The following is a 24,080-nucleotide window of genomic DNA, read 5'->3' as shown; positions in this document are numbered from 1 at the left end:
GAGCAAAAGCTGACTTATTTGCCAGGAACTTTTGATATGCTTTCTTCTTTTCTTTCACTGCCTCCTTAACTTCCTGGGCCAACTCTGGAGTTCTGATTTTTCTATCCTTGCAGACAACTTCACCACATGCCTCTCTGGCTGAATCAATTAGGGTTTTCTTCAAGGCTTGCTACTGAATCTCCGAGGTTGGTTCCTGTTCTCAAACTCTTTCATTTTTTCTTCAATAAGCTTTGTGTATTTTAGTCTACAGTTCACATCTGAATCTTCAAGGTTTGGTTCTACTGAATCTCCAAGGTTTGGTTCCTGTTCTCAAACTCTTTCATTTTTTCTTCAATAAGATTTGTGTATTTTAGTCTACAGTTCACATCTGAGAGGTGCTCAACTTTTATTTGTTTTAAATAGTGATCACTTCCAATTTCAAATCCTCTGTACACTCTGGTGTCCTGCACCAGGGAGAAAACATCACTATCAACAATAACATAGTCAATGAGACTTTTCTTATTCCTTGCCTCTTCTCTCCATGTGAATTTGTGCACATTTTTATGTGGGAACATGGTGTTAGTAATAACCAGTCCATATCCTGAGCATAAATCCAACAGGTATTTGCCATTATTATTAGCTTTGTTCTTTTCTCCAAATTTTCCCAAAATATTTTCGTATGTCTGACAATCATTTCCTACTCTGCTATTTAGATCCCCAACAAGGACCAACTTTTCCTTTTTCATTGTGTCAGTTGCTTTCTCTAAAGCATCAAAAAATTCCTCCACTTCTACCTTAGTAGAATCTTCTGTGGGACCATAGGCACAAATAAGTCTCATTGTCCAATTCCCCATTCTCATATTTGCCCACATTACTCTACTTGAGACTGCCTGCCATTCAAGATGATTAGCCTCGTATTTTGTGTTGAATACTATGGCTACTCCTTCTTTTCCTTGATTGTCATTTCCTGAATATAACATTTTGTATTTAATTGCTCAGAAAGAGCTCACCAGTTTTTGTCTTTTTTGTTTCAGTCACCCCTATTATGTCTATCTGGTACTTATCTAATTCCTCAGCTAGCTCCATTTCTTTGCCATTCAGGCTTCTTATGTTAATAGTACCAATCTTTAACTCTGGTGATGTTGAGTTGGGGTTTGTTTTCAGATTTGTTCCAGTAGCTGACTTTTTGCTATTCGCCCTGGTTCCCTGGCAAAAACAACGGAGGCCTTGTTTAACCGGGCGACGTCCCAGGCGGCATGAAATTTTGTCATTTGTACCATCATTTTGTATATTGGTTTAAGCCAATAAGAATACAATTTGGTCAGCTAAATCCCAAATTGCCAGCCAATCCTCGTTCATTCAGTATCCAGGTAGATACTCAACAGGGTGCACCACGATAAGGTGAGAATTGCACATTAGGTCAAAAGCCCTGGTCGGTTCTCTGCATTCCTTTAAAGGCTATGTGGAGGTCACCTCTCAGTTATACAGCTTTGCCCCTTAAGCACCCCGCAAGAAAATTATTACATCTTAAATACAAAAATTCATCATCATCATCAAATTCCTGCCATGTACCCTCAAGGGGTGTACAGGATATGATAGTACTACATGAAAAAAAAAAAAATTACATCATTATTAATTTATTAATTTGTTTTAATAATAATAATGAATAATACAAAAATTTAAAATATAAAATATAAAAGATAGCAAAACTGTGTTCTCTGCCAGATTGGCAGCAAAACGACCCAGAGGAAGACCAAGATATAGGTGGATTGATACGTTACAAAATGCCTTAGATGATAGAAATATAAGATCTGATAACATTGGAGTCTTGACAAGTAACAGACTGATTTGGAGGAAAATTGTAGATAGGAAGTTAGTAATGGTGTAATATTTTTCCTGTAGTACTATCATATCCTGTACACCCCTTGAGGGTACATGGCAGGAATTTGATGACGATGATGATGATAAATACAAAAATTATGAAAAATTAATCTTTTGGGATTTTGCTTTGGCAAAGTGTTGAATTAATTCATCTATATTGATTGTGATGCAATTCAATGCTCTATAGATATTATTGTTAGACCAGTGAGTCATTCCTGAGCCATCGTAGAGTGAGTGTAAGTTTTTGGAAGTTTTAATTTGGAGAAACTCCTTTCTGAACTTGCTACCGATACTAGAAATGTCGAAAAAATTCTCAGAGCAATAAACACATTTGGAACACTATTTTCTAAATTATTTTTGCATATGTATAACAGGACATCTAATGAGAAAGTATTTTCTGGAATTCGCCTTGCTATTATTTTTAATTCACTACATAAATCTGTTCCGTCAATATCTCTAGAATTATCATGTGTTAAATAATTTTCCAATATCAAACATTTTTTAAACAGTTCTGCTGAAGTAATTTTTTGAAATTCATATATATTTAAAAGAAAACCAAACTTTTTGTTAATTGTAGACATGTGCTTGAATTTTTCATCAACAGATGCAATTGCGGTAGCAATAATTGAAAAATGAAAATCTACCTTAAATTTTTGTTTAAAATCTGTTATGAATTCATCATAGTTTTCATCTCAAACTCCTTTTACAGCACTCTTTCCTCCATTCCTAAGCTTCTTCAACACCCTCCAGAATATCTTACCACCTTCTTGATATTTATTTTCTATGTTCTTACTCAAGTCCTCCCATGACTTTTGTTTAGCTAGTTTTACAGTGTTCAGCATTCTTGCATTTGTCTCTGTATTCTCTAAGAGCACAAGCTGACTTATTTGACAGGAACTTTTGATATGCTTTCTTCTTTTTCTTCACTGTCTCTTTAACTTCCTGTGTCCACCAGGGAGTTCTGATTTTTATATCCTAGCAGACAATCCCACCACATGCTTCTCTAGCTGAATCAATCAATGTTTTCTTCAGAGTTTGCAACTGAATCTCCAAGGTTTGATGCCTGTTCTCAAACTCTTTCATTTTTTCTTCAATAATCTTTGTGTATTTTAGTCTACAGTTCATATCTGAGAGCTGCTTAACTTTTATTTGCTTTAAAACTTTCTTACACGTTATTCCTTTCAATATAAATATTCAATTTTATCCTGCTCAAGACTAAATAGTGATCACTTCCAATTTCAAATCCTCTGTACACTCTGGTGTCCTGCACTAGGGAGAAAACATCATTATCAACAATAACATGGTCAATGAGACTTTTCTTATTCCTTGCCTCTTCTCTCCATGTGAATTTGTGACATGAAAATGGGAAAAAAAGTTATCCCTGAAGTATGGAGTAATTACTTTGAAAAATTGCTAAATGAAAGAAGCAGTGATAGCACAGTGATAAAAAAACACTCAACAGGCATACAGTCAGAAATACATATTTATACTTGAAGTAGAAAAAGCCATCAAAGGCCTGAAATGTGGAAAGGCAGCAGGAGTAGATGATATTCGACCAGAAATGCTGAAGTATGGTGGTATAAAAGTCTTACAGTGGCTGCACTGCATAGTTCAGAAAGCCTGGACAGAGGGACAAATTCTTGATGATTGGAGTAGAGCTCTAATAGTACCCATATATGAAAAGGGAAATAAAACTGAATGTGAGAATTACAGAGGTATTTCCCTACTGAGTGCTCCTGGCAAGATCTATGCAAGTATACTTGAGAAACGGTTGAGAAGAATTGTGGAAGAAAAGCTTGGTGAAGAACAAGCTGGATTCAGGCCAAATAGAGGCTGTCAGGATCAGATCTTAACTTTACGGCAAATAGTTGAGAAAGCATGGGAATACAACAAAGATCTATATTTAAGTTTTGTCGATCTGGAAAAGGCATATGACAAGGTGCCAAGAGAGAAGCTATTCAATACGCTACAGTTATATGGTGTCAATGGAGCATTATATCAAGCAATACTTAGTCTTTATTTCAGTTGTAAGTCAGCAGTTAGAATTGAAGGAAGTACAGGAATATGGTTTAATATTAAATCTGGTGTGAGACAAGGATGTACATTATCCCCGCTGTTATTCATTATCTATATGTATCACATTATGAAGGAAAGTGGTATTAAACATGATATCAGAATTGGAGATGTTAATGTCAGCTCTTTGCTTTATGCAGATGATGTTATACTTCTAAATAAATCTGCTACAAGTTTTCAAGATTCCTTGACTAAATTGAATAACTGTTGTAATAGATATGGTATGAAGGTCAGTATTAAAAAGACAAAGACAATGAAATAGGTAGAATTGTTGAAAATATCAACTGTGTTGTGAACGGGGAACCTGTGGAACAAGTAAAATATTTCAGCTACTTATGCACAATTTTTACTGAAGATTATTATTATTATTTCAGGCGACTCCAGGGAGTCATTAGACTAATCGAGGGAGGCCCTAAACATCATGTCCACACAACTATACGACATTCTCATAGTATCTACCATACTTTGCCTTGAACTCGCTCACCGTCATAGCACCCACAACAGACTCTGGCAGCTTATTGCACTCATTTACCACTCTGAAAGTAAAGAACCCAGCTCTAACACCTCTGCTAACCACACTCTTGCCCAGCTTCCACAGGTGTCCCCTAGTTCTCCCATCACCACCAGTCCTGATCTCAAAAATATCCTCTGAATTAATCCTATAGAATCCCTTTAGCAATTTGAATGTCTCAATCATATCTCCCCTTTTCCGCCTACCAACTAGTTTCTGCAACCCACAAATCTTCAACCTGTTCTCATATGGTTCATTCCATAGACCTGCTATCATCTTAGTCACTCGCCTCTGGATCCTCTCCACCTCCACCCCATCAAGAAGGAACTGAGGTGACCAAATCTGGGCACATAAGATGGTAAATTAAATATGGAAATAGACAATAGAATCAACAAAGGTGGTATGGTACAAAGTCAATTGAATAAATTCATATGGAATAAGAGAGAAATTAGTCGGAACACTAAATTAGCTGTATACAAGACAGTGTTCAAACCAGTTTTAACTTATGGATCTGAGAGCTGGGTCAGAAGTAAAGCACTTGATCAAAGACTAGAGACCGCAGATATGAGAGTCCTGAGAAAGATCACAGGCGTGAACAGATGGCATCTTAAAAACGAGAATATTAGGAAAGAGCTTGATATTGTCAGCATCCAGGAATGCATTAGCAGAGCTAATCTCAGGTGGTATGGTCACTTAAACAGAATGAGTGAGGAAAGATTAGCAAAACAAGTGTTCTCTGCAGGTTGGCAGGAAAACGACCCAAAGGAAGACCAAGATATAGGTGGATTGATATGGTACAAAGTGCCTTAGACGATAGAAATATAAGATCTGATAATGTTGGAGTCTTGACAAGTAACAGACTGATTTGGAGGAAAATTGTAGATAGGAAGTTAGTAATGATGTAAATTTTTCATGTAGTACTATCATATCCTGTACAACACTTGAGGGTACATGTCAGGAATTTGATGATGAGATTAGCAAAACAAGTGTTCTCTGCCAGGTTGGCAGGAAAAAGACCCAGAGGAAGATCAAGACATAGATGGATTGTTACAGTAAGAAGTGCCTTAGATGATAGAAACATAAGATCTGATAATGATATTATTGGAGTCTTGACAAGTAACAGACCGATTTGGAGGAAAATTGTAGATAGGAAGTTAGTAATGATGTAAATTTTTCATGTAGTACTATCATATCCTGTGCACCCCCTTGAGGGTAAATGTGAAAAATTTGATGATGAATTTCATCATCATGTTACATGGAATATGTTAAACCTCAAAAGTTTGGTCTGCCACAGCATAATATTGACACCAAACACAGTATCCATTGGGACGAAGCTCATCTCCTTAGAAGTAGTTTTAAATATGAATAGCTTTTTAAAAAAGTTCCAAAACCCTTTTACATTGGCCTAACTTGAATTGGAATGACTTTTTCTTTCTCTTCCAAAAGTTTAGGAGATTCTCATTTTATATAAACATCAAAAATAGTTTCAATATTATTTATCAATATACTGATGTCTAACTTGTAGCAACTGTTTTTAATTGGAAACCAATTATTGTATGTACCTTGTATTACTGTTCTTTGGTCTGCTTGTTTCTACACAGTGATGATGTACTGTCATTTTCAGTATGAAAGTTTATTACTGTGTTTATTGGGTAATTTTGTTGTTTTTGAAAATTTTCTGTGTAAAGAAATAATAAAACCAAATGCTTACAATACTTACAAAAGGCTGGCATTGTGCAACATCTGAACCACTTCTCCAATTAGATGGCACTTATCAGATGAAATATTCAACCAATGGTTAAAAGCCTAAAGTGATAAAGCAAAAAAGCATATACACTGTCAAATATTATTTTTTCTCCATTTCTGAGAGAAAGTCAGTAAGTAAATTACAAATGTTATAAAAAATAAAACAAGTTAATGAACCTTGTCCCATCACTTTCAGCAGGTCAAACAGTTGAAAGTAACTTGGGGTGAGGTCAGGGATGCAAGGTGGAAGGAATTCACGCTGACATTCTCAAATTCTCTCCAGAGTTTTGTAGCAATATGACAGTCATACGCTCTTCAGGCATGGCGTCACTTTACACTAGTGAAACAGCTACAAAGCATGCACATGCATGTCTATTACACACACTATCATCACCCTAGATAGTGCTTTTACCTACTATTGCATAATGAAATCACTTCCAATCATTTGTTCTGCTTTTGTTTGTAACTTACTTTTTCTCTTAAATCTTTCTATATATACATAAAAACAAATCTCTCAATCACAGTATTCTCTGATGACATCACTGTGAACATTTCAGAAGTGACAAATTGGTATCAAGGCACAGCCATTCAAATCCTCATCGCAGTTCATGGACTCAGCCCATAGAATTTAACCATAAATCCAGAGATGATTATGCATTCACAATGGCTAGACCATTCTGATAGGGATCAGTCACCCACTTGCTCAGTAGGTAGTTGTTCCCACAGTAACTATACTTTACTAAGGGAAGTTAGGCAATTACTGATCTTTTATAGTTATCTTACATCTAGCTACTTATGTGGTGCTTTTTAGAATTGTCTGTTAATGTTTGCCATTCTGTAATCATCTACTGATGATGCCTATGTTACTTAGGTAAAAATTCTGAAGTTTTTTTTTATGTGAGTTTTCCTCTGGTATTATAATTCTTTTCAATATGCCCACTCAGGGTATTTCATTATTGAAACAAATATCTAGACTTTATGGAGAGTCTACTTCAAAACACTGTGCTAGATATGGTCAAGTGTTATTAAAGAAAGATAAATATATCAATAGAATTATATTTCTAAAATTCTGTAAGATGGCTCAGGTTATTCCTACCTATTATAAACAGAGGGCTAGAGATTTTTTAGCTTTGTATAGCTGATATTTAAAAGTGACCTGCTAGCCTTAAAATAAATCCGATGAGCTTTACAAGACTAAAAAATCTCTAGCCCTCTTAAATAAAGAAATCAATGATTTCTTTATTTTTTATATCAAGAATGCTTTATAATCTGTATTAGTGGCTGAAATTTGTAACGCTATTTTGTGCATTTCATCAACTTCATATCTACAAGTTTTTAAGGCTCCTCGTGATAATTAAAAGCATAAGTTAGATTCGCTTGTAAGCCACTCTAGAACCAGTATTCAATGTTTGTGATACTGATAGACTAGTCAATTAATGTTTCCAGCCGTCCACTAATAGAGGATGAATTTTTTTGTTTTATCAAAAAGACATGATATTGTCATCTCTCCCAATAAGGTACCCCTTATGGAATTTTTTCCATAACATAGATAGAAGACTGATCCTTATCTCAAAAAACAGCTAATAGTACTACTTTCGAACGTGCAAAATTTCTTTTTTAGTGCCAAATCTTCACTAAAAATGATAGCAATAACAAATTCACCCACTAAGAACAATGCTGATATTGTAAATGAAAAACATACATAATGCAAGTATTATTAACATTAATGGTGATACTAGCAAAAGTTGTTCAAATGATAACATCAAGACTTATTTGCATTTCATACACAATGAAAAACGTGATGTAACAAGGTGGAGAAAGCATAGCAGCCCAGAGGATCAGACACTCATAAAATAAAACTCCATCAGGGCACTAGCATCGTCTTTAGCAGCAGCTGTGATACTCATGTTGCTCACATAAGTCATTATTTTTAGTAGATATTAGCGATATTGTTATATATAATTGGCAGTGTTTTGTCGATTTTTGACTGTGTTGTTAAGTGGTGTTGTTTAGTCAACATTATTATGCGATATTCTTTCAAAAACATTTTTCTTTATGACACCAATGCATACTTGAAAAATGGCACCCAAGACACCAATGTTGACTGATATTGCCATGTGGAATTTCGTGTGATGTATAGCATGTGTTTAGCATATTCATTGCCAAGAGTGAATGGTTTGTGGTATGACAGCAAAAATGCAGAAAATTTGTCAGAAATGTTTTGTAAGAGAGAATAAGAAAGGCGAGTCATGTCGGGAGAGAAAGAATGAAGTGACTGATATTATGGATATAAGGCAGGATTGTCAATGTGTTGCAAAGTGTTGTGGAGAATGTAATGGAATCTGTGAATGATAGTGCACAAAATACAAATGAGAGTTTGAAGGAAGTTGTAAGTAATAATGCGGATGATGAGATGCTAGCACAAAAAAGAAAATGCATGAATACGCAGACTCCTTCACAGGACAAAACGTGATCTTGAGTGACTGGAGAAACGATTGCCATGAGGTACAGGATAAAGAATGAAAGAGTGAAAGTTTAAAAGTGCAAGAGACTTGAAGAAAAGAGATACTATTGTATGGGGATTCGATTATAAGAAGTATACTTAATGAGAAAGTGACAAAAGCATGTTTTCTGGGTACTATGATAAAGGATATTAGTATAGCTTTAAGTTTACAGAAGAAACAAACAAATCAATTGTTTTGACAGGCACAAATGATTTGAAAGGTGAGAAATATACAATGAGAGAAGATATGATAGAGTTATTAGAAGCAAAAATGAACAGTAAGAAAGTAAAGTATGTGAATCTGCTGCCTCGCTGTGACAGGATATAACTGAGAAGAAGGGACATGCTTGCCAATGAGAATGCCAATGCCATGCTTGACTTTGCTATGGCAAGTCGGGTATGGCAGACCATGCTTTGGATACCCCTGCACACAGGATCAATTGGAAAGAAACAAAAGTAATGCACAGAAGCTTCTACAAGTCAGAGAGGTTGTTCCTGGAATCAACAGAAGCCTTAAAACATACTCCAAACCTTAACAAGTATGGCTGTATAAATCTACCAAAGATTTAGGAGACAGTCATCCTAAGACCAAATTAATATTTATTACTTTTATTTTATTTCTTTCAAACTTTATAAGACTATTACTTGGACTACTATTTCAAAACTTTGAACTTTTTTTTTAAACCTAGATGGCACCCTATTAGGACTTTCGTCTTGTGTTGCACGTTGCAATTACTTATACTAGCCCCACTGTTACACCGGATTGTGGTTGTCTTGCATTTAAACTTTTGTGTTATGTGCACCGAAGATGCTGGATATAATACCAGCAAAATATTAGCTTTTAAGTTAATAAATAGTTATTTTCTTATCCATCTGTGTTCATATCAATACCATTAAATCTATTACAACATGTCTGATGAACACATAAGCCTATCGATGCATGCCAATGAGAAGATTGTGCAGGAGGAATTGTGAACAGTTTATAGATGTGGAGAGCGAATTTGATGGAAGTAAGGACTTATATGCCCAATGGACTGCACTTACATGGTTTTGGAGTTAGGTGCTTGGAGAAAGTGTTTTTTCAATGAGAGGTTGGAAGTGCAAAACCAAGGTCAGCCAAACTTGGTCAAAAATTACTGGCATCAGAGAGAGAGAGACTTGGTTGTCAGAGAATGATGTAGTTACAGGAATAAAATGTAATGGATATTGTATTTTCAGAGGAGATAGAAAAAATAGGGCAGGAGGCGAGGTGTTATTAATAATAGCTGAAGAACTTCAACTAGCAAAAATAGAAGTTAAGGAAGAATGTAGATTTGATTGAAATGGTGAGGCCATCTGGTGTGAGACAAAGGCCAACAGAAGAAAATATATTGTTGGATGCTGCTATAGACCTGAGAGTCCAGAAGATGTGTGACGACATGCATCAGCAGATTAGTACAATGAGCGCAGCCGAGCAATTATCATGGGAGACTTCAAGTGTGGTGATATAGATTGGAAGGAGGAAAGGGCACATGGCAAAATGGAAATGGAATTTATATAGTTACTAAGTGCCCTTAGTTTTCAGGATTACCCATAACAGCACATAATGGAAGAGACCAAAGGTGTCAGAGTATTGGATTTGGTAATAGCATCAGAAGATCTATCTATAACTACAGTAGCAACTCTATATCCAATCCAGGAAAGTGACTATGCAGTCTTTTTCTGGGGAGTTGCTCAGCATGTGGAAATTTCAGCCAAGAAAGTTTTGCATGGAACTACAAAGATGGCAATTTTGACAAACTTAGTAGGCAACTTGCAGCAGTACCATGGCATAAGAAATTACATGGAATGAATGTAATTAGTGCATGGGAAGTGGTCAAGTATTGTTTGAGCAAGGCAGTATCACAGTGCATACTCAGGATCAGGAGGATAAATCAAGTAAGGATTAAGTAGATGACCAGCATTGTAAAGTAGGAACTGCAAAACAAGAAAGTGTTGCAGAAGGAATATAACCAACAAGGTGATCATAAGCCCATGAGCAGTATAAAGCACAAGCATGAAGAGTAACTAGTATGGTAAGTAAGGAAGGCTAAGCAAGCCAAAGTAAATCCAAAAAGAATTTTTTCGCTACATAGCAAGTAAGAGAAAGAATAATTATGGAAAGATAACTGTACTCGGTGCTGATGGTAAGAAAGTGATAGAAGCAGAAGAAATAGTTCAGTTACTAACTGATCACTTTGCATGGGTATTTCATCCAAGTGGTACCTACACAGTTACTGAGGTGACAGAGACTAATGTTAGCATTGAGATAGATGAACTGGAGGTACTCAGTATATTGAAAAGAAAAATATCAATGTGAATACAGCAGTGGGGCTAGACGGTATGTCTGCTCATGTGCTACAAGAATGTGTAAGTGAACTCACAGTGCCTTTGGCAAAGTGGTTTAATCAAGTCTCAACTCTGGTAAGGTTCCACAGGAGTGGATAATTGCCAAGATAGTTCCATTATATAAAGGTGGTTCCAAGACAGAAGTAGCAAATTACTGCCAAGTAGTATCTCTGGAGTGGTGGTTTAAGTATTGGAAAAGTTAGTTAAAAGTAAAATTCAGGAATGGGTGGATAGGAATATGATACCTTGCAGGGGGGGCATGGTTTTGTAAAAGGTAGGTTGTGCCTCAGTAATTTATTCACATTTTATAATAAGGTGACAAAAGAACTGGATAAAGGAAATGGACTATGCCATGATACTGTAAAGTAGGAGCTGTACTTTGCAAAGGCATTTGACAGAATATCACAATGAAAACTATTGCATAAGTTGGAGCAAATAGAATGAATATGAAGCTGATAGCATGGATTGGGGGGGGGGGGGGGGGAATAGCTGATAGACATCAAAGGATGGTGTATAGCGGAGTGCAATGAAGGAGAATGAAGGTGACTACTGGAGTGTCCCAGGGCTCAGTACTAGGACGCTAATCTTTAATTTGTGTATTAATAATACAAGAGTTTGAAAAGTAGACGACGACACAGTTTGTTCATTGATACCAGTGTCGGTATGTATCATCTTTTTCATGACCCCTGGCAAAATTTTAGCCATGTCGACGTGTAGTTCTCGTTTGGCAAACATTTAAAATGACCGTGTTTGCATTTTTCATAAAAATGGAGAAAAACGAGTTTCGTGGAGTGATAAAACACTTTTATTTGAAGAAGTGGATGGCCATGCAGATCAAAGTCGAGTTAGATGAAGTCCGTGGAGACTCTGCACCAGCATTAAAGACTATTTATATTTGGATAAATAAGTTTAAATGTGGTCATAAGTCCATCAAAGATGAAGCACGCTCCAGACACCTGACTGAGGTCACTACGAAGGAAATGACTGACAAAATCCATGGTATCGTTATGGAAGACCACCGAGTGAAAGTGCATGAGATTGCAGGCATCTCCACTGAATGGGTGTATAATAGCCTGTAAGAAAAATTGCACATGGAAAAGCTGTGTGCACGATGGATGCTGCAATTGTTGACTGTCGATCAAAAATGCTTGCAAAAAGACATTTGAATGTAGTGTTTGTCGATGTTTAATCGCAATTCACATGATTTTTTTTTTGCATCGATTCATGACTGTAGACGAAACTTAGATCCACCACTACACACCTGAGTCCAAGCAGCAGTCAAAACAGTGGACAATGCCCAGTGAAAGAGAACCAAAAAATGCAAAGATCATTTTGTCAGCTGGGAAGGTAATGGCCACTGTTTTTTGGGATTCCCAAGGAATTATCATGATAGACTATTTGGAAAAAGGTAAGATAATAACAGGAGTCTATTATGCATCATTGCTGGACCGCTTAAAAGAAGAACTGAAGAAAAAATTGCCAAGATTGGTGGACTAAAAAGTGCTCTTTCATCAAGACAATGCATCGTCCCACATCAGCCGTCGAAATGGCAAAATTGCAATTGGTTCCATATCCACCATATTCCCCAGGCTTGGCCCCATGTGACTTCTTGTTCCCAAACTTAAAAATCTGGCTCGGTGGGAAAAAATTTTCTTCAAACAAGGATGTCAATGACTATTTTGTGCAATTTGACAAATCCTACTTTTTAGATGGAATGAAAAAATTGGAAACTTGCTGGAACAAATGTGTAGACCTCAATAGAGACTATGTTGAGAAATAAAGGTGATTTTTTCCAAAAAAAATGTGTTTAACTTATTTTTTTTCCAAACTTTTCAAACAACCCTCGTATAGCAGAAGATTTGAAGGAGGACAGTCAGTTGTTTGCCAATGATTCAAAACTAGGGAAGGCAATAGTTCATAAAAGGTGATGTTGCAGAGAGGATTTAGAGATGAGTGACTAAGCTAGTGGCAATTCAATGGAATGTTCTCTATGAGGTAGATTGAGGGAGTGTGGGTTGCACAATTTAACTGACAGGAAGTGGAGAGGGGATGTGATAGAAACTTATAAGTTGCTAAAAGGATTCTATAAGATTGACAGAGAAGAAATTTTTTAATACATAGGAAGTAGGGCAAAAACAAGGGATCACACTTGAAAGATGTCTAAGAGTGTGGTTAGTAAGGGTATGCAGACTAGGTTCTTTTCTTAGAGAGTAATGAATGAGTGGAATGGATTGCCAGAGGTGGTTGTGAGTAAAGTAAGAAGTTTAAGGATATGTATGATAGGTATTGTGTGGGTCTCCTGTGATGAGTCTTTTGACTCCATGAAGTGCCCATATAAATAATAATAATATTAATACTGTAATAATAATAATAAAAACAAGACCAAAACATGCAAAATTCTTCTAATTAACGGATACAAGATATTATATTGGGGTAATAATGATCAGGAAAAGAAAGAAGTAGCTACAGTATTCAGCACTAAACATGAAGATAATCTCCAATGAACAGCAGGCATTCCAAATAGTGATATGGCCAGACACCAAAATGGAGAATTAGATAATGGGGCTTATTTGTGCACTGGTTCCACAGAAGATTTAATGAGGATGAAGTGGAGGAATTTTTCAAGTCATCAGAGATGCCAGCTGACAAAGGAAAAAAAGTAGAAAATGATTAACAGAGATAACTGTTCTGGGAAAATCTGGAGAAAAGAGCAAAGCTAATAATAAATATATGCTGGAATTCTGCTCAGTTCATGGACTATCTTTATGTTGGAACATGACTAATGCCATGTCCCAACATAAAGATGTATGTAAATACACATGGAAAGAAGACAAGAAATAAGAAAAGTCTCATTGACAATGGTATTGTTTATAAAGACATCTTCACGGTGGTTCAGGACATGGGCATATAGTGGATATGAAATAGAAAGCGAGAAAATTGAATATAAAATTAAAAGTGTGTAAGCAAGTTTTAAAGCAAGTCTAGCAACTTTCAGTGGTGAAATATAGACTCAAGCATACAAATATTGAAGAAAATATGAAAGAGTTTGAACAGAAGACAAACATTGAAGATTCGCAGTGGCAAAATCTGAAGAAAACATTGACTAAGCCAGAGAAGCATATCATGAAGTTATCTGTAATGATAGAAAAATCAGGACTCCATAGTAGACTTAGAAAGTTAAAGAAACAGTCATTGAAACGACAGAATTGAAAATTCTAGCAAGTAAATCAGCAATGCTCTGAGAGAATACACAGAAAATATGCAAAAGTGAAGCAGTATGTAAAAAGCAGCTATAGTCATGGGAAGAAGACAGAAGAATATATCAGCAAGGTGGTGGCAAAATGTTTGGGAGGCTCTTGAAAAAGTTTAGAAATGGAGGAAAGCATACTGTAAAAAGACCAAAACATGAAAAAAGGTGACATGAAAGCTGAAGATATTCTAGGTGTCTAGAGTAATTGCAAAATCTCGATGTAGCTTAAAAATACCAAAGCGCTTTACATTGATTTTTTACAGAGGTCAAGTCCGATGAGAATGTTGTAAAAATAACCTTGTTTGTCTTTGTATATTTTGTATTAGGTATTATTGTAAATAACTCTCTAGAAATTAACTGTGTATACTGCTTTAATAAGAATATTTTAGAGTGTTAAAAACAAAGGCAATGTCTTGCCACCAGAGCTTTATCTAATAGATCTACATGGCAGCAAAAGAAAGGATGTTTATAAAATTTTGTATGTATGAGAAAGGCTTATAGGCTCTGCATGTAAACATCTCCAAAGACTGTCTGAAAGGTTCAAACAACTTTCCGATAGCCGGCAACTTGCAATCAAAAGAAGGCACAGAAAAGAACAAAGAGCGGGCCAAACTTGAAACTTAAGATGAAAGAATCATGCAAACTTCATTCAAGTCGAACTTGAAAATTAAGATGAAATCTTCGGGGGTTACAAACTTTGCGCGAGGTCTCAGAGAAGGCATAATAAAAAGGGACAGAGCTAAGCATAGGGAGGCTGCCCGGTTCCAGGCGTCGCAAGAGAGAGACGACTTCTAGGCCAGAGAGAGAGAGAGGGCTTCCAAAGGCCGTAGGTGGAGCTCCCCGCTTCCAGCAGTTGCTGAAATGAGAAGTTCCAATTGCCGGAAAAAAGCTTCCAGGCTAGAGAGGGATCCCAGTTGACAATTGGCGGCAATTACAGTTTCTTAGAGGCAGGAGTTCAAACTACTTGAGACAGCAGTCGTCCAGGCATTTTCGGCGAGCCAAAACAGAGGAGAAAAGGCAATGTAAATGATCTGAAGCAGCTTTGCTCGGAAGTTTTTCTTTTTCGCCGTGGGAGAACAACATTTTGCTGGAGCTGTATGAGTACCACAGGTCGATGTTTACAGCCCGCTATTTTTCCGATGAGATACTAGTGAAGCCAAATATCCTGAAGGAAGCTCGAGATCTGAGATGAAAGATTTGCCACAGAACTTTTAGTGAAAGACTTTTGACTGAATATGCGATACAGAGCATTTGTAAGTTACACCCTTTTGTATATTCCCTCTTATAGTTGTTATAGAAGAACGTTTTTTGAAAGATTTTTGTTTAATAGTGATAAGAAGTGTCCTTAAGAGAGTCAATTGGCATGTTGGAAATTGATATCAAATTTATAAAAATAACTCTAACCTCTTTGCAAGTAAACTAAGAGTTTAATAAGTTAAATTTGTAAGCAGAGAGTTAATAGGTTTTTGAGTTAAAGAGATTAATGTTGAAGTAAAAAAGATTCTAATTTGTGCTAAAGAATATTTATAGATGGATAGAGAAAGCAATCTCCCTATTGTTTAATTCATGTATATTTCATAGTAATGTAAATAAAATGTGTTTTGATTTTTTTGTTAAAGGAGAGCTGCCTGATTGTTTATTTTTACAACTGCACTGTTCCTAAATAAATCGGACTTGCGAGTGGGAAACTATGTGAGATAGCCAAAGCATAAAGTTAAGTAAAAGAATAGACCGAATGTTTGTATAAAGTTTTATTGAAGGAATTTGTGTTAGAGAGAGAAATCTGTCGGCCGTATTATTGAGTTTTATGCTAATTAAATCATATTAGTGGCGAAGTCTAAATTAAATAAATTTTCTAGTATCTTAGACATAAGAATCATAGTGCAAAGTGTAGATAAACATAGTACGGAATAATATAAGCAAGAAAAATTTAGGGAGAAAAAGCACATTAGAGTAAACCTATAAAGAATAAAGTATAAAGATAAATATTTCAAGAATAATGGCATATAAGGTATAGAAAAAAAATAAAGACATTTAAAATAAAGAGAAATTAACAGCATATAATTACATAATTACTTGGCTAAATGGAACAAGAACTGATAAAACAGAATGCAAACAGAATACACATCAATACTGTAGGTAGGAAAAAGCCATCAAAATCCTGAAATGCGAAGACAGTTGAAGTAGATAATATTCGATCAGAAATGTTCAAAAAGGTGGAAAATTGGAGGAAAATCTATAATTTACCTCCAAATCAGTCTGTTACCTGTCAAGACTCCAACATTATCAGATCTTATATTTCTATCTTCTAAGTCAATTTTTACCGTATCATTCGACCTATGTCTTGGTCTTCCTCTAGGTCTATTTCCTGCCAACCTGGCAGAGAACACTTGTTTTGCTAATCTTTCCTCTCCCATTCTGTTTAAGTGACTGAGATTAGCTCTGCAAACACATTCCTGAATGCTGAAAATGTCAAGTTCTTTCCTAATACCCTCATTTTTATTTTGATATTGTCATTGATGCCATCTGTTGATGCCCATATTTTTCTTAGGACTCTCAAATCTGCAGTCTCTTGTCTTTGGTTAAGTGTTTTACTTCTAACACAGCTATCAGATCCATAAGTTAAAATTCGTTTGAACACTGTCTTGTATACAGCTAATTTAGTGCTTTGACTAATTTCTCTCTGATTCCATATAAATTTATGATGACTTCAAACCTTTGTTGATTCTGTTGTCTATTTCCATATTCAATTTATAATCTTCAATAAAAATCGTGCCTAAGTAACTGAAATGTTTTACTTGTTCTAGGTTCTTCATTCACAATGCAGTTGATATTTTCAATTATTTGGCCTAGTTTCACTGTCTTTATCTTGTTATTGCTGACCTTCATACCATATCTATTACAACAGTTATTCAATTTAGTCAGGGAATCTTGCAGACTTGTAGCAGATTTATTGATAAGTATAACATCATCTGCATAAGGCAAAGAGCTGACATTAACATCTCCAATTTTGATATCAGATTCAATACCACTTTCCTTCACAATGTGATCCATATAGATAATGAATAACAGAGGGGATAATGTACAACCTTGTCTGACACCAGATTTAACATTAAACCATCTTCTTGTACTTCCTTCAATTTTAATTGCTGACTTACAACTGAAATAAAGATTAAGTATTGCTTGTATTACAATACCTAAAACTCAAATAAAGACTAAGTATTGCTGTAGCATTTTGAATAGCATCTCTCCTGGCACCTTGTCATATGCCTTTTCCAGATCTACAAAACTTAAATACAAATCTTTGTTATATTCCTATGATTTCTCAACTATTTGTCGTAATGTGAAAATCTGATCCTGACAGCCTCTATTTGGCCTGAATCCAGCTTGTTCTTCACCGAACTTCTCTTCCACAATCCTTCAAATCCGTTTCTCAAGTATACTTACATAAATCTTACCAGAACATTCAGTAGGGAAATACCTCTTTAATTCTCACATTCAGTTTTATTTCCCTTTTTATATATGGGTACTATGAGAGCTCTACTCCAATCATCTGGAATTCTTCCCTCTATCCAGGCCCTCTAAACTATGCAGTGCAGCCACTGTAAGACTTTTATACCTCCACAATTTAGCATTTCTGGTCGAATATTATCTACTCCTACTGCCTTTCAACATTTCAGGCTTTTGATGGCTTTTTCTATTTCAAGTAAGGATATGTATTCCCGACTGCATGCCTGATCAGTGTTTTTTACCACTGTGCTGTCATCACTGCTTGTTTCATTTAGCAATTTTTTGAAGTAATTACTCCATACTTCAAGGATATGTTTTTCTCCTGTTTTGATGTCCCTTTATCATCTCTAATTCCTTTTACAGCACTCTTTCCTCCATTTCTAAGCTTCTTCAACAACCTCCAGAATATCTTGCCACCTTGTTGATATTTATTTTCTATGTTCTTGCTAAAATTCTCCCATGTCTTTTGTTCAGCCAGTTTTACATAGTGTTTAGCTTTCTTCCATTTGTCTCTGTATTCTCTAAGAGCACAAGCTGACTTATTTGCCAGGAACTTTTGATATGCTTTTTTCTTTTCTTTCACTGCCTCCTTAACTTCCTGTGTCCACCATGTAGTTCTGATTTTTCTATCCTTGCGGATAACCTCACCAAGTGCCTGTCTGGTAGAATCAATCAGTGTTTTCTTTAGTGCTTGACAGTGAATTTCCAAGATTTGGTTACTGTTCTCAAACTCTTTCATTTTTTTTTTTTAATAATGTTTGTGTATTTTAGTCCACAGTTCACATCTGAGAGCTGCTCAACTTTTATTTCCTTTAAAACTTTCTTACATGTTCTTCTTTTCAATATGAAATTCAAGTTTATTCTGCTCAAGATTAAATGGTGATCACTTCCAATTTCAAATCCTCTGTAGACTCTGGTGTCCTGCACCAAGGAGAAAACATCACTATCAACAATAACATAGTCAATGAGACTTTTCTTATTCCTTGCCTCTTCTCTCCATGTGAATTTGTGCACATTTTTATGTTGGAACACGGTGTTAGTAATAACCAGTCCATGTCCTGAGCAGAAATCCAAGAGATATTTGCCATTTTTATTAGACCAGTCCATGTCCTGAGCAGAAATCCAAGAGATATTTGCCATTTTTATTAGCTCTGCTCTTTTCACCAAATTTTCCTAAAATATTTTTGTATGTCTGACAATCATTTCCTACTCTGCTATTTCGATACCCAACAAGGACCAACTTTTCCTTTTTCATTGTGTCAATTGCTTTCTCTAAAGCTTCAAAAAATTCCTCCACTTCTTCCTTAGTAGAACCTTCTGTGGGACCATAGGCACAAATAAGTCTCATTGTCCAGTTCCCCATTCTCATATTTGCCCAAATCAGTCCACTTGAGACTACCTGCCATTCAAGAAGATTAGCCTCGTATTTAGTGTTGAATATTATGGCTACTCCTTCTTTTCCATGACTGTCATTGCCTGAATATAACATTTTTTATTTATTGCTTAGAAAGATCTCACCAGTTTTTATCTTTTTTGTTTCAATCACACCTATTATATCGATGTGATACTTTAGGCTTTTAGTGAAATTTTTTTCCACACTTTTTTGTTTTGTGTGTTTTTGTGTGCACTTTCACAATTTTGAGATTGCATCCCTATGATGGCTCCCCCCCCCCCCCAATATTGGAGATCTGAAGTAGCTCAAAAAAGTTTTCTATGTTTGATTTCTAGAACAGGATTTATGGGCTAGTAAAAATAAAATCAAAAATGCAAAATATATATATATCAAATATTGATAAAAATAGAACAAAAATATTCTTAGTCACCCACGGTACCAAATGTACTATAGGTTTGTAAGAAAGCTAAACACAATGCAAAAGTAGCTAAATAAAACTCATGGAAAGACTTTTGTAAGAACATAGAAATTAAATATCAAGAAGGTGGTAAGATATTCTGGAGGTTGTTGAAGAAACTTAAGATATATACAAATATACTTCAGAAACGGTTGAGAGGAATTGTAGAAGAAAAGCTTGGTGAAGAACAAGCTGGATTCAGGCCAAATAGAGGCTGTCAGGATCAGATCTTCACTTTACGACAAATAGTTGACAAAGCATGGGAATATAACAAAGATCTGTATTTAAGCTTTGTTGATTTGGAAAAGGTATATGACAAGGTGCCAAGAGAGAAGCTATTCAATACGCTACAGTTATATGGTGTCAATGAGGCATTATATCAAGCAATACTTAGTCTGTATTTGAGTTGTAAGTCGGCAGTTAGAATTTAAGTACAGGAAGATGGTTTAATGTTAAATCTGGTGTGAGACAAGGATGTACATTATCCCCTCTATTATTCATTATCTAAATGGATCATATTATGAAGGAAAGTGGTATTAAACATGATATCAGAATTGGAGATGTTAATGTCAGCTCTTTGCTTTATGCAGACAATGTTATACTTATCAATAAATCCGCTACAAGTTTGCAAGAGTCCCTGACTAAATTGAATAACTGTTGTAATAGATATGGTATGAAGGTCAGCATTAGAAAGACAAAAAGACAATGAAAATAGGTAGAATTGTTGAAAATGTCAATTGTGTTTTGAACAGGGAACCTGTGGAACAAGTAAAACATTTCAGCTACTTAGGCACGATTTTTAGTGAAGATGGTAAATTAAATATGGAAATAGACAACAGAATCAACAAAGCTGGTATGGTAGGAAGTCAATTGAATACATTCATATGGAATAAGAGAGAAATTAGTCGGAACACTAAATTAGTATATACAAGGCAGTGTTCAAACCAGTTTTAACTTATGGATCTGAGAGCTGCGTCAAGTGTTTTACTTCTGATCACAGATATGAGTCCTGAGAAAGATTAGAGGCGTGAACAGATGGAATCAATGGCAATATCATATTAAAAACGTGGATATTAGGAAAGAGCTTGACATTGTCGGCATCCAGGAATGCATTAGCAGAGATCATCTCAGGTAGTATGGTCACTTAAACAGATGGGCGAGGAAAGATTTGCAAAACAAGTGTTCTCTGCCAGGTTGGCAGGAAAACGACCCAAAGGAAGACCAAGATATAGGTGGATTGATACAGTAATATAAGATCTGATAATGATATTATTGGAGTCTTGACAAGTAACAGACTGATTTGGAGGAAAATTGTAAATAGGAAGTTAGTAATGATGTAAATTTTTCATGTAGTACTATTATATCCTGTACAACCCTTGAGGGTAAATGTCAGGAATTTGATGATGATGATGAAATATTTTTTTTATTTTATCAAAAAAAATAATTTTTATAATTTTTTTTTTAAACTAAATTACACTTAACACATAGAGCTAGGCTCATCCTTGGACTCTTCGTGTCTCAAAACAATGAGTCTCCCCAACTCATTATCTTAGATCAGTGGTCTCCAAAGTGTGGTACGCGTACCCCAAGGGGTACGCGAGTCGATATGTGGGGGTACATCAAAAAAAGTTTTATATTGATAAGAAAAATATTAAGTAATTAATTAAAGATAAAGAATATTACTTTCTTTCATCAATTAAACACATATCTAATACAGACAAAGACGTTATAAAGATCCTATAAACTTAAATTTGTGAGTAGAACACATTGGGCGACTTTGCACACATAATCGTCCGTGGCACGATTTGACTTGGAACTAGACCTTCGTATCGCAGTATCAGAAGCCATCAAACTAGAATTTCAAGGAATTATGAAAGAAATGTAAGGCCATTTTTCACATTAAATATTGCAATAAATATGTTTGTAAGCTGTTAATAATAAAAATAATGGGTAAAAATATCTAGCTTTTTTAATTATTATATGATGATACAAGGCATATTTCCTCTTTATAATACTTGTTACAATAGATTTTTGCTCAATCAATTGGATGTACGCACTATTTATTTTTTCTGTCTTGGGGGTACGGGATCAAAAAAGTTTGGAGACCACTGCCTTAGATGACAGTAAGACAAGAGCAATAGTTTGTTTTAAGTCATGTATTTTCCTCTATATTTCATTTATTTATTTCTTATCTTGAATTAGGTATATATAGGCTTGCTTCCATTCTGTAAAGTGGCTAGTAGCTAGGTATAATATAGTATAGAGTTGATAAGTGTTAGCTGAGGAGCATATTTCTTGAACACAACTGGTTGGAGTGGAAATAAAAAATAATGATCAAGCAAAATAGAATATAACTAGAACCCTTTTTGGTATAGCTCAAGAGTCTTGTGATATTTTTCTGGCAGAAAGCTACAAGAGGCATGCAGTATAATAATTATTATTATTACGTGACACCTCCAAGAAGTCCAAGGAATCATCGAGGGCAGGCACCTACTCTACAGCTCTCTCTCTCCACCACTCAATTCACCAACTACAACGAACTAAAACCACCATCATCATCTACACCAACGTCATCTACCATCCGCCACCACTGCCACTAGTATTTTCACAGACAATCATAAACATCCATGCATGCCCACAATAGAATTCAAACCCGCAGCCTTTTGGCTGGAGAGCAGATATGCTAATCACTCAGCCAACTGCATGGATGACCAATCTTGGTCATCCATGCAGGATGCAAAATAGAAAAATAATGTTAGGCAGTCAGTTTTGTCTTTAGGTGATATTGCAAAATAAACACCTGAATAAGACTTTGCAAGAGACTGCTACTGGTGGGAAGAAAGTTTGTATTACCTTTGAAAGGACTAAAGTCAGACTAAACCCTGTTAATCATAATTAACAAATGGGAATAAAAAAAGAATGATTAAGTAAAATAGAATAATTAAATAAGTGGAAATTAAATTTTCACCTAATTAACAATGATGTAAATGTGCAAATACAGGGTGATCATAATTAAAGTATCTATCCCTGTTTAAGGATTTGTGGAGTGCCATCTAGTGATTCAAACGCTGTGAAACTTTGCAGGAATATTTTGTCACATATTGCATTTGCTATGCAAAAGTGATATCTGACAAAAAAACAAAAAAAAAAAAAAGTAGTTCCAAAATTCACCACCAAGGAACATTGTAGTAAACACCAAATGCATGGAATCTGCATATCACGCAACTTGGCAGGTGCCGGCAGGTTTAAGAAGATGGACATGTGATTTTTACCTTCATTCTGGTTGTTAATACCATCCACAGTGATGGCATTAACCTTGCCCCAATGTGCTTTGCTTGTGAAGCTGTACTATTTAAACAATTGCAATGCTATTGCTGCCTGAACAAATGTCAATGAGGTCCACTATCTCTATATGCTCTGCGATGAATGATTAGTCACTTTATAGAAATGGGATCATTTGGAGTTAGAAGTCACCAACCAATCAGTTCATAATAAGTGAATGAAGTTGATTACATGGTTCAATTTGAGTATATTTATCGTTACCAAAACTTCGTCTCTATTCTTCTGGATCCATGCGATCAAAGGCAATGAGAACCACCTTGTTATGTTATTATTCACAGCAAGGTAGCAGTATGAACAGAGATGTACTGCTACTACTAACCAATCTTTAGAGAGAAATACCTAGGAAGATCTTTCTTGCTGTATGTTTTTCATTATTTCAAAAGTTGATTTTGCAAATTTTATTCTTCATCAAATGTCCTAAATAATCAAAATAACATCTGACATGGTCTATAATTTGGTTTTCTACTTTGATTTTTAAAATTGAGAGATATTTTTCTCTGCTTACTATCATTTTTTTTTTCATAATTTAATGCAAAGTCATATTTTATTTGATCTATTATTTTTTGGGAGTCTTCCAGTCTCTCCTCAATCAATACAATATTATCTGCATAAAATATTATATTTCTTTCTCCTATTTTTACTCTCTCCAGTTCTTCCATGCTTTCAAAAACTGTCTAATACAGAGTTTGAACAGAAGATTAAAATACACACAATCCTTTGTAACAGCTTTTTGCATTCAAAGTTTCTGACAGGTAATTGTTGATTGTTATGTTTACAATTTAGTTCATACATATATAGGACATCATTCATGTTATTCCTCTTCAGTCTTTTCATTTACCATTCCTATTAATTTCTTATGGCAAACTATCAACTGCATTACTGTAATCTATAAAACTAAGATAAACATCTTTTTGCATTTGTATCATTCTAATATTGAAGATATCCTCTCTTATTTGCTGTTTTCCATAAATCCACTTTGGATGTCCATTATTTCATTCAGCCTATTGCTTGCAGCAAATATTAACAGTTTCTCTTCTTCCTTGGCCAGTGGAATCGAAAAAGGAGCCA

The 24,080-nt window shown here is 35.3% G+C and overlaps 1 protein-coding gene across 1 annotated transcript in view; it reads right to left on the bottom strand.

The window, feature by feature from the left end:
• Positions 1 to 24,080, bottom strand: part of qm (geranylgeranyl pyrophosphate synthase quemao) — a 196,138-nt gene that overhangs the window by 135,025 nt on the left and 37,033 nt on the right. The window contains exon 4 of the mRNA XM_090395756.1: positions 6,165 to 6,250. Coding sequence (XP_090251882.1) covers positions 6,165 to 6,250 — 86 coding nt within the window. The remainder of the gene's footprint in view (positions 1 to 6,164; positions 6,251 to 24,080) is intronic.

Source organism: Typopeltis vanoorti, chromosome 7 (genome assembly GCF_054136105.1).
Source record: "Typopeltis vanoorti isolate ZY-2024b chromosome 7, IOZ_Tvanoo_1.0, whole genome shotgun sequence".
Lineage (NCBI taxonomy): Eukaryota > Metazoa > Arthropoda > Arachnida > Uropygi > Thelyphonidae > Typopeltis > Typopeltis vanoorti.
This window is presented reverse-complemented; position numbering and strand designations above follow the sequence as displayed.